Consider the following 12,251-nt stretch of genomic DNA (forward strand, 5'->3'; position numbering starts at 1 on the left):
TTCCAGATTTGAGGTATCCCTAAGAATTCTAGAGTATTGGACAATTGCGAAGTTTTCTTCTATCTGTTTCTACCATCTTGTTCTTTCTTTCCTTCTCCTTTTTCGAGAGCAAAGAGTACAAATGCTTTTTGAATTGGCTTCACTCTTAACGGATATGAGGCCTTAAACAAGCAATTTGTTTTTCTTAAGTTTGGATACATAAAATTAAAATAGTAGCACTTGTATCACAGAACTGGGGAAGACTACATAGTCTTATGCTTGAAACATGGTCCAAGAATGGAGTCATTTGTAAAGTTTGAATACTTGTAAGAAAATTCCTGAAAAACAAGACAAGAATTTTGTGACCTCAGTTCCTTTAAAATACAGAATTATTCTTGGACTCCTCGTAGGTGTAGCGGATGGGAATGAATTTACTTCCGCTGTTGTTATTCATTTGCCTCTGTGAAAATAACATGTTTTTGCCATGCACTGCTTGTCCTTGTAATTGTGCGCTTTCTTTACTCATTTGACTCTTCTTAAGGCTCAGAGTATAAATTGTCGGATGCTCTGCATAAAGTTGGCTATTGCGTGGGACTTTAGTCTCCTTCATTTTTAGGTCCTGTTCTCCCAGGTTCACAGTACCAACTAGAGCAGTGGATACCTTAAAACAGGTTGTGTCTATGATATCTCACTTCTCTTACTTTGGGATGATGGGAAAATGGGTTTTAGGAAATAGATTGTATCCTGGATTCATCATTATGTAATGGCTCAATGCTCAGAAAGTTAGATTTTTCTATGTTTAAATAAGCCCACCAAATAATGTAATAACTTCTCCAGATGGAAAAATCTCACAAGCAAAAAGAAAAAAAAATCAATTGTTAATCTACAGTCTTGCAGCAAGAAGCACCTCTACTGTGGTGGTGAGAAATCCATGAGACACTGCACTGACAGTGTTACCAGCGTGTTGAGTGTGAGTTTAGCATTGGACTGCTGGGTGTGGGTGTAAACTTAAATCTTTCTGCATTTTACTTTCTTCATCCATGGAGTGAAGCTAATGACAGCATACACTCATTTGGATATCTTGAAGATTAATGACTTGATCTCTTAGTATTTCACAGTCCCTAGATTTAAGCAAATGCTGGAGATAAGGTGATATGCAGGACTAGGTTTCAGCTTAGACCTTTAAAAAAAAGATTTATTTATTATGTATACAGTGTTTTGTACCAGAGGAGGACACCAGATCTCATTATAGATGGTTATGAGCCACCATGTGGTTGCTGGGAATTGAACACAGGACATTTGGAAGAGCAGCCAGTGCTCTTAACCTCTGAGCCATCTCTCTAGCCCCAGCTTAGGCCTTTACAACACTCAATCTAGTGGTATTTATAAAATGCTTTATGATAACATCTGGATGGTGTCTTTGTCATATTCAATAATGCAATAACTCACTGTCCTGTTGTGTATAAGAACTTCATTTGGTACCCTGAACATGACAAGCTTATTCACACAAGCAATGAGTGCTTAATGTAAGCATTAGGTCACCGTAAATCCACATCAGCCAAGCAAAATGACTAAGCTCTTTCAACAAAGGGCAAAGGAGCTTAATTGGAAATTTTCTGAAATTGCAATTGTTCTAAAACCTCTATATGTACTGTCTTCCCAGGCTTAGTGACAATACCTCCAATGATGGGCTTACCTTGCTGCTTCTTTGCATGTCATGAACATTTTATTCTAATTGAAAGTAAGAAATGATACATATGATAAGAACTGCCATGGTGAATCTAGAAGGTGTGAAGTGTGCAATCCATTACTCAGGTTTCCACCTGTCATTGAGGTACTAGATTTTGAGGGAAGTTAAGTTTAGTCTTCAAAGTATCTACTTCTGAAAATTTGAGATGGAAATCACTCACAGCTTTAGTGTTCGCTTCAATTACTTCTTCTTCCAGGGGCTCCAGTTTCAGATCCTTCAGGAAGTAAATGGAAGGAAAAGAAAAAGATGCCAAGTTACACAACCAGAGAAATCAGCATGAAACCATATGCTAGCTTTGTTTCACGATTAGTATCAAGCCCAAAACCTTTGATATTGAAAAGAGATGAACCAATTCTCATTTTAAAAACAATTAGCTGTTCTGGGGCTGGGGAGATGGCTCAGTGGTTACGAGCACTGGCTCCCCTTCCAGAGGTCCTGAGTTCAATTCCCAGCAGCCACATGGTGGCTCACAAGCATCTATAATGGAGTCTGCTTCCCTCTTCTGGTGTGCATGAAAACAGAACACTCACATACATTCAAATAAGTAAATCTTAAAAAATTAAGCTGTTCTAATAAGAGGAATACTATATCATTATTAAAAATCACCTTTAAGGAGCTATTTATGATATGTTCAAGTAGTAACTGCAGTTTACTAGAAATGCATTCATAGGAGGAATAAAGTTAGCAGGACCAGCCTAACAGGCAAATGGCCTTTGTTGTAAGTATTGTCACAACTTTCCTTTCCTTGGGAGTTCATTACTGATATTTGTCTATTGTAATAATGTTTATGTTGTAGCACAAGTTTTATTTTTTTACTAATATTAGTGATTTGAAAAATATTTGTTAAAGATTTTTCAAACATTTTAAATACACCCCCCCCCCCATGTAGGCATGTGTATACCACACTGTAAGTGTGGAGTTTCAAAGGAGAACCTTTGAATGTCAGTCTTCGTGAATGAAAGATTTTTATAAAGACCTTCAGGTCTTCGAGGATGACCAGTGGTTAACACCGATGTGCACAGCAAACCTTCAATAACTTGAGAAGATATGTGTATTCCATGTGAGGAATGAAATAGTTCCCTCAACCGGCTAAGAAACAGTTGTCAGTTGTCGAGGTCCACTTTACAGAGACCGTGTTAACCGCGTCACCGCAGAGCCAGGCTGCTCCAGCTCCGCTGTGGGTAGCGCTCGGGGTAAGCTGCTTATCATCCATGGAATTCACGCTCAGGATCCCTTCTGCTCCCTTCCCCCTTGGCCTTCCTCTAGCTGGCCTATTACACCCAGGTTTAATATAGCATCCTTTACACAGATTTTCTCAGACCATTTTAAATATGTAACCTCTCCATCCGCCCACACTGCTGACTTCGGCTTGAGTTCATGATCTGATTTCATTTTGTTTCTTAATTCTCTCACGTATGTTTTGACTGCCTTTTAAGAGACCGGACAGTTTATCTGTTGTAAGTCTTTCTGCACTGTTCTTTCCAGACAGAATGCTGCTAGGCACGTAGTAGGGCAGCCATTGCTGATGCAGTGAGTGGCTGGATGAGGGTCCCACTTGAATCGTGGCTTTTCTAAAAGGTAAAATTGTGTAATAAGTACGAATGTGAACTAAACATTAGGTAGAGAGAGTTCGCAATGTGGAGGTCTCCATTGGATCCCTCCTCTTGGAGCTGTGGCCACCCTTTGGAAGAGAGGGATGAGGAATTGTGGGAGCCAGAGAGGTCCAGAACACTGGGAGAGCACGGACCATGAGATCAAGTAAGCAGGGCTCTTGGGGGCTCACAGAAACTGAAGAGGCAGCGGTAGAGCCCGCGTGGGTCTGTGCTAGGTCCTCTGCATATATTTTATGGTTGTTGGCTTGGTGCTTTTTGGGGGGCTCTTGACCGTAGGAGTGGGAGTGTCTCTGACTCTTTTGCCTGCTCTTGGGACCCTTTTCCTCCTTTTGGGTTGCCTTGCCTAGCCTTGATGTGAGCGTTTGTGCCTGGTTTTATTGAATATTGTTGTTATGTGTTCAGTTCATGCCCCTGAGAGGCTTTCTTCTTCTGGAGGGGGGGGGAGACAGGTGGATATGTGGAGAGTGGTTATCGAGGAGAGGGGAGGGGAAGCTGATGTTGAGTTGTACTGTGTGATAGAATAAAACAAAATTAAACAAAAAGCCCTATGAATTGAATACTACAAGTACAACACTGACAGAGCTGTGACCTAACATTCTCTGGGTGTGTTGCTACCAATGTTGATTTCTAGGTAATCGGATATAGGAGAAGAAAAGCTTTAATTATACGAGTGTGCCATTCTCAGTTATTCCTCTCCGGTGACCTGATGCTACACTGGGGGAATGAATAGACGTTATCTTTAGCATTGTCTTTGCTTTGTTTAACATTAAACATGTTTTCCTTTTTTTCATTCTATTTAAAAAGTGGTGTGTGTGTGTGTGTGTATGTGTGTGCATGTGTGTTTCTGTGTGCATTTGTGAGTGTGTGCACATGTGTGCATATGCAGGCATGTGTGTACTATGGTGAATGTGATGAAGACAACCTTGACTGCCAGACTTCCTCTTTCCCCTTTCCTGAGACAACCTCTCTTTAGTGTTTGCTGCACACAACAGGCTGATGGCCTGGGAGCTTCCAGGAGCTCTTCAGTCTTTTCCTCCCATGTATCTCCCCAGAGAAGCAGAGGGATTGCAGGTGGGTGCTGCTGCAGCCGGCTTTTACATGCTTCTGCATGTTTGAACTGAGGTGTGAGGTTCCCATGCTTTGCACGGTGAACATTGTACACCTGGTGCCATCTCCGCAGCCCTGAAGGTATTCAGTAGAGATCCAAGGATTGCATAGCTGTAACCTCGGGACACCCACATTGTTGCTCATGGAGACTGCAAAGGACAGAACAAAACCCTGAAAAACTTACAACAATCGCAATTGTTAGAAGCCTCCAACCCCTTGAATAGAATTATGTTTAGTTTACAGTCTAGGAATGATTTTCATAAATACGTAGGAAAAAAATATCTGTTTTGCCTCAGGTAGATTTCCTTTTAACAAGGAGATCAAATCTAATGCTAACAACCACAGGAAACAAGGGGGTCAGCAGTGAAATGACGTACACTGAGCCACTGTTGGGCAATTGGATAGTTTCCCTCTGGAAACCTAATTCAGCACAGTACAGAATAAGCCATACAAGAAAACGGAACGCGTACTGCTCCAGCACTCGTTAAGACAGCTCATGCTGAGCCCCACACAGCTGGAGGCCCAGGCTTTCAGCAAGTCTCTTGGATGCTGCTCTCACAATCAAACCATTTCATAGGAGGGGAGAGAGACAAAAGTCCAGGAAAGAAAAGGATGTGACAATACTTTGATTTGAAACAGGGGAGAAAGGTATTACTAAAGTTTAAGCCATTCCAGGAAAAAAAAACCCAAACCTGTACATATTTCATACACCAAGAAGAGACAGTTTTGCTAGGAGCTTCAAAACCACTTCAAAAAGAGTTATTTGTTCTTTAAAAGAACCTAAACTTACTTAACACGGGAACCCTTGTTGGGTTTCGGGAGGAAGCTAAAGTTTTGTTACAGACAGACCCCCCCCCCCCCCCCGCCTGTTCTGCTTGCTATGGACTCTTCTGCCTGCTTTTGGATTACTTTATCCTAGCTGGGCTGCCTTGCCTGGCCTCAGTGGAAGAGGATGCTCTTAGTTCTGATCCAGCTTGATGTGCCAGGGTGTGTTGGTACCGGATGGTGCCTCCCCTCTTCTGAGGAAAAGGGAAGGGGCAAGGGGTTAAAGAGTGGGAGGGCGGAACTATGAGACCCGGAAGAGAGGTGAGTGAGAGGGGGCTGAGGTTGGGATGTTAAATAAATAAATAAATTTAACTGATGCACGTGGAGAGGACCTAGGCCCCCAGCTGATAGGCAGCTCAGTGTCCATGTGGGTCCCCTAGTGGACTCTGTTGCCTGCACTTCAGTCACTTCCCCCTGGTGGGGCGACCAAGAGGATGCAGGCAGTCCTAGGGGCCTTTATAGGCTGGGGTCAGGTGGTAGCTGGGAAGGACTCCTCCTTTCTAAGGACTAGGAGAGGGGGATGGGGCGACGAGGGAGGGAGGGTGGGAACTGGAGGAGAAGGGGAGGGGCCTATGACCAGGATGTAAAGTAAATAAATAAAAAAAATAAATTTAATTAAAGAAAGAAATTTAGAGTAACGTATCTGTTGAATTTAACAATAAAACATGGTTGCTTGTTTTAAAAAAAAATTGCTGACAATAAATTCTAGTCCTGCCAAAACCAAACCAAACCAAACAAAATGCGAAAGCTTTATTTTATGATTTCTCAGGGAAATGGTCTGCTTGGGATTTGAACTGTGTCCCAGAGGGAAAGTGGTATTGCATAATGAAAGGGTGAGATCACAAAACGAGGGGGCTTGGGTGAGCTGTGGTGCCATCCAGTTGCAGTTTGACATTGAGGATTAAGCAAGGGATTATCTGTTGGAGCCTGGGCCTCATCCAGGCCACCTGGTTTCAAGGCCCTTAACTCATCCGCCTAGATATTTGGTCCGAAATCTGGCACTAAAGATACCTTGTCTATTGTACCTTGAAATTGATGCATTTAGAAAGCCAGCTTCCTTTCTCATTGAACCTTAAAGTGGTCTATTACTTCTTTCTCCTGTTCCTGTGAATGGACTCTGATAGGCCCAAATCCTCAGACTCTCCTGTGAGTTCCCACCACACCCATCCTGTGGTGCTGTTAATTTCACTTCTGATCTTGGAAATCTTTCATTCCCTTCCCTCACTTCGGATGGACCTATCTCTGTGTTCAGGCACACAAACTTGAAACTGATACCATTGATGGAGATGATTTCTTCAGCTCTCAGCCTCGTCTTCTCTTGTTTTAATCCATTTTGATCTTAATTTAACACAATTTATATCTTTCCCCCTGGTTGACTATCAAAAGATCTTATGTCTTTAATTATAAGTTAAAAAAAATAATAGATGTGTCTGGTTGTTCTCCATACCAAATCCAAATCCCTTAGTCTGTTACTTAGTGGTCCTCATGATCAGGACTCAGCCACCATCTAAGTGAGTCCTCACGTCTTCCCTAAATGAAAGACTCAGCTAAGCTGTTCCACTTTCCTGCCGCCACTGCCCTCTCCAATTAATTTCTTCTTCGTTTACTAGAACTTTACTTCAGGTAAAATGTTTGTTAGCTAGCCAACATTTATTCCACCTGTAGTGTCAACACATTTTTGTTTCCGTGAACTCTTTCCTTTCACTGCAGTGGTCTGGGATTGTTAGAACTCTCCCTTTCCTTTCTCTAAGAAGCTAGCATGTGACCCTAACAGCCCCAGGCCACCTTCCCAGCTGGAAATGGAATCATATGCGCAACATAAACAGACGGGCTCATTACTTCCGGGGGATGTAACCCAAGAGACTGTGGTGCACGCTAGCTAGACATCTAGACTCTCTTTCTCTCCGGCATTCTCGAATTCATGCCAAAGAGTATCTGTTGATTTCATGAACATTCCCATGCCCTCCCAGAATAATCTCAATTTTATTAAGTTGGAAAGAAGAGTTTTGTGGCTTGTAATACAAATTTTAATTGAGAAGTCATCATTTTTTTTTCTGAATGTAAAATCCTCCCAGGCACCCAGCCCATGCAGACCATTCCTTCAGGTAACCATCTGCAGATCCCAATCTTCTGGCACATGTCAGGACTTAATGAGCACTAGCCATGAACTCAGTTCTGTCAAGCATTTGAAAACAAGCCACCCTTCTTCTATGCCTCCTTGTTTATTTGTACAACTCTAAGTGGGTTTTAAAATAGCAGGTTTTCTGCCAAGCAAAAACATTCATTCTTTGTTGCCTAGAAGTCACAGAAAACACGTTTCCTTCCTGACTGACAAAGGTTGCCTTAACAATTAAAGCTGTACAAACATAGTGACGATATACTGTTAAGATACTTGATGCAAGCTGCAGTGCTCTATTAAAGACACTTTACTTATGCCAGGTGGTGGTGGCACGTGCCTTTAATCCCAGCACTTGGGAAGCTGAGACAGGCAAAGCTCAGGTGAATCTTAAAGTTTGAGTCCAGCCTGGTCTACAAAGTGAGTTCTAGGGCTACACAGAGAAACTCTGTCTCAAACAAAACAAAACAGAACAGAACAAAACAAAACAAAACAAAAAGATATATTATTTAGGAACATACAATGTGTCTCTAAAGATGTCCTCACCATATTCCTTCTTATTCTCTTCCTAGTCAGACGTAACACTAAAACTGTCAATATGCCAGTCTCTAGAAGTCTAGCAAAGAATAACTTTGTCCCCTAATTAACCTGGAAGATTCTCAAGACCTTACTTGTATCTCTCTATGAGGTGGATTAGCATCATTCAAACACGATGTTAAGAGTTCATTTAATTCTCAGCCCTGGACCTTAGTTTAAAAGTAAGCTTGCATATTTTAAAAATCAATCAACCAACCAACCAACCAGCCAACCAGAAAACAAGGCCTTGTAGCTCCACCAGACATCCACGGAGTCAGTCAGATGTTGAGTATTATTCATGGCATGGGGCTGCCATGGAGGGGTATCCAGGGAGTAAGGAAATTGGGTCAGGAGATGTTGCAAAAGAAAGAGGAAAAAAAAGGAAGTACTTACTTTCTTTTCCAGCCTATCAATTAATTTCTGGAGCCTGTTTATCTGTGTCATCCACTGGTTGTCCTCTTCTAACAACGCTTGGAAGAAAATCACAAGGGTAGAATGTGACATTTTTAACAATGTAGAATGCTCAGTTACCTATCCTTGCACCCTGAAGGAAGAATGTATGGTCACTGACTTTTAAACACATTCCTCAAAATGTAGCTCGTGAGTGATCTCTATGTAACTGACTCAACAAAGATCTCCACCTCACTGGCTTCTTTCCCAAGCCCCTCCCCTCAAGTTTTTTTTTTTTAATATTGTTAACTGTACTGGCCTGTGAAGCTCAAGAGAACAGATCTCACTGAATCCTTTTCACTCTCCTATAGCAGAGTTTTCTATTGAAAAAGAAGGAAAGCACCGATTCTAAACTCGCCTGTAAGGCAGAGGCAGAAGCAGATATGGAGCCATGAGGCAAAAGAAGTGTAGCAAGGTAGCTGGTGTTGCCCTTCTCACTGACTAGCCTGGGGATACATAGACCCTTAGTAATGGCTTAGAGGTACAGATTGCAAGGAGCCTGTTGCTCTATATTTATGCACATGAACTATACTCATATGTATATGTGTGGATGTAGTATGTGCTGAATGGGTATATGTGTAAATGTGTGTATTTATGTGGGTACATATAGAACATCTGCATATCTGGTACCATTTGTTATGTGCTGTTTCAAGTCACTGACAAGTGGCTTTCGAAGTAGGATTGCCTTTCCTCCTCATTTCAGCCCCAAGCCTGTTTTTTTCAAAGCATCCTTCAAGGCTCCTTGTCTAGGGATGAGCTGACTCTCTAACTTTGCAGCAGGGAGGAACTTGAACAGAAAAACAACTCAAGAGTAAACACTTTACGCCCCTGAGAGGAGCTAGCAGGTACGCTATTGCCAACAAGCTTTATTGTTGTTTCTGTCATGATTTAAGAGGGCCTGTAGTGAGAAAGAGAAGCCAGAATTTCAGATGCTGGAAGCTCATCCACGAAAAGAAAGATCAATTGTGAACTCCACTTGACTGCCTCGGCTTCCCAATTTGACGATGTCATCTTTAGGTGTTGCTATTTGTTCTTGTTGGAAGCCTCACCAAAGGGGGATAATCTTCTGGGACTATCCATGAGGAACTCCAGCTGGCTGCCTCAATAGGGCTTCCTCAGCCTGTTTCTGTGGGATGTCTGAAGCACTTGTTTTGATAATATTCCCTCTTTGTCTTCTCTCTCTATTTACTTGTTTACCTTGTCTTGTTATTAACTTGATAAACTCATTTGCTCAAAATCCAAAATATGGCTGTTATAGATCTGGACTGTACAGAAAACACCACTTTTAAAACACTGTATAAACAGTGCTAGTATTACCATTGAAACTATTACTATGTAAAGATGAAAAAGGAGGCACTATGGTCTGAGACCTTGAACGGGCATCCTAGCTTCCTGTGTGCTGAGGACAGCTCACTCAAGATGTCTCATATGTGCTTGTTGAAGTTGTCTTAGTTAATCTTTCTTAAAATGAGGGCAAAATTGAATTCACAACTACAAATCTCACTTTAGCATAGAAAGAAATGGAGTCAAGACTTAAATTATAAACAGTTACTATATAGAGACAGCACAGTAAATTCCATTAATATTTAGTATTGCAAAAGCAAAGCATAATTATTTGTACCTGTCTTTTTGGAGGGAGAAATGCACCAACAAATTATTAAATAAAAACAAATATAAATATTAGCACTACACCCAAAAAGTGGTATCAGAAATGAGAGTTTAAAGGAAATACCTTAAATGCAAAAACCAGTGTGCTTACTTTTAAATTAGGTAGTATATTTCCAAGCTGGGTTGTTGCCTATAAGGATTCAAGGAAAATCAAAGTCCCTGGGAACTGTGGTTTCAACTATGCCTTCCCATCTAAGCACTAACCAGGCCTCACCCTACTTAGCTTCTAAGATTAAAAGTGATCGATACACTCAGGATAGCATGACAATAATTAAATTCTATATTTTTCTTAAAAATTGCATCAAATATATCTATATCTATCTATCATTTGTATATCTATCTAGTGTATGTGTGTGAGTATGTGTGCACTCCAGCATGTGCATGCTTGCATGCAGGGGAAATTCATGCATGCCAAGGTGTGTGTGTAAAAGTCTGCTGACAAACTGTGGGAGTTGGTTCAGTTATGGGGTTTGACTTTCTACCATGTGGGTTCTGGGGACCAAGAGTTGAGTATCAGGCTTGGCAGCAAGCACACTTACTCATGGAGCCATCTCACTGGCTCTGTGTTTTCTAAATGGTTAAAATGGAAATCATATAATCTATGATTGGCCCTGTAAACCCAGCACTGCCATTTTTGAGCCAGTCTGTAATTTGCTTGCTGATTCCTTGCTCTTTCCTTCTGCACAGTGCTTGTGCAATGCCTGCGGGGACCAACTTTATACACTTCTTGTTCCAAGGAAGGGCATAATTTCCTTCTCCATGATTAGTGGGCTTGACATGTGACCTATTTGGTGAATGGGAAGTTAGGTGGCAAGACTAACATTGTAGTTTAGATGTACTTATGTATTTTTGGCGTGGCTGCTTGTGCTTCTGACACCTACCAGAAGGCAAAAATGCTCCGTGTGTTACTGATTCCAGGTGAAGCTCTGCCAGGGGCAGAGAACTCAGCCTGTAGTCTGTAAGCACATCTGGCTGACACTGCCTAAACCTCCACTAATCACATTCACGAGGGAGTAAAACAAATACTTGTAGCTGTGACTATTGAGATTTTGGGTTTCTTTGTTAATAAACATGGAATAACAGTCCATATGATCATAGACAAATAATTTTATATTCTGGGCATTGCCTTTTTTTTTTCCTGTGTGACCTGGAAGAATGTGATAACACATATCCGTTGTGTAAGGATTTGAGACAGAATGAGACTGTTCAAGAGTGTACTGTGACATCTTCCAATCACAGTCAGTGGGCTTGAAATAGCAGATATTGAAATATTTGTGTAAAACGTTATGTTCAAGTGCAGATATGTTTACATACATTTATGTTTACAATAATTACTTGGATATTTGGCAAACATGAATTTGCATAATCAGAATAATTTTACAGTAGCTATGTTAGTTAAAATGTAATACTTAAACCATTACCAGTCAGAATTAGCCCAGTAAACATTACATTACCTCACAGGCTTCAGAAGTCCCAGCTATGGCTAATCCTAAAATGTTCCTAGATAAGTTTATGACACATTTTTCAGAGGACTTGGAGAGGGAGAAGCTATGGCGCAGAGGAACAGGCTCAGAACTTGGGCATGCTACAGTGCAAGTGTCTTGGGAATCAGCTGCTGGAGTTCTTTCTTCTGTGTCAATACCTCTGTGAACTAGGCGGGCACCTGATCTGATGGGCCTGGCAGGAGGATCACCTCCTCACTTCCTAATTAATACTCCGCCCCTTTTCAGTGTCACATGCACTTGGTAAAAGGAAAGCATTCCAGGCTGTTGTTTTTTTATTTATCCACGCGATGAGGAAGGACACTGAAGTCTGTCTTACCTGGGCTGCTGACATTGAACTGTGGGCTGTTGGGGGAGAAGCTGTTGTGTCTCTGGACTCGGCGGCTGGATCGCTTCCCAGGCCATTGAATGGACAGGACTTCTGGCTTGGTTGGCCCTTGCCTGAAGTGAGAGCCAATATTAGACTTTACTGTCAGAGTTTCAGTATGTTGCTCCTAAGATGAGATCCTAAAGTATCAACCCCAGGGGTTTCTGGGATATTTAATGGAGACACAAGAGAAATACTGCATGCAAACATGCTCTGGAGACCCAAGATGATTGCTACTACAATTTTCTTTTCTTTTTCTTTCTCTTTCTTTCTTTTACATTAAAAAAGTAATTTATTC

The 12,251-nt window shown here is 41.5% G+C and overlaps 1 protein-coding gene across 1 annotated transcript in view; it reads right to left on the reverse strand.

Moving 5' to 3' along the window:
* Positions 1–12,251, reverse strand: part of NECAB1 (N-terminal EF-hand calcium binding protein 1) — a 155,341-nt gene that overhangs the window by 19,902 nt on the left and 123,188 nt on the right. The window contains exons 7-9 of the mRNA XM_084760026.1: positions 11,906–12,027; positions 8,360–8,436; positions 1,890–1,943 (exon numbers count right to left, since the gene is read on the reverse strand). Of these exons, the coding sequence (XP_084616152.1) occupies positions 1,890–1,943; positions 8,360–8,436; positions 11,906–12,027 (253 nt within the window). The remainder of the gene's footprint in view (positions 1–1,889; positions 1,944–8,359; positions 8,437–11,905; positions 12,028–12,251) is intronic.

This window comes from Acomys minous, assembly GCF_964271855.1.
Source record: "Acomys minous genome assembly, chromosome: 1".
Classification (NCBI taxonomy): domain Eukaryota; kingdom Metazoa; phylum Chordata; class Mammalia; order Rodentia; family Muridae; genus Acomys; species Acomys minous.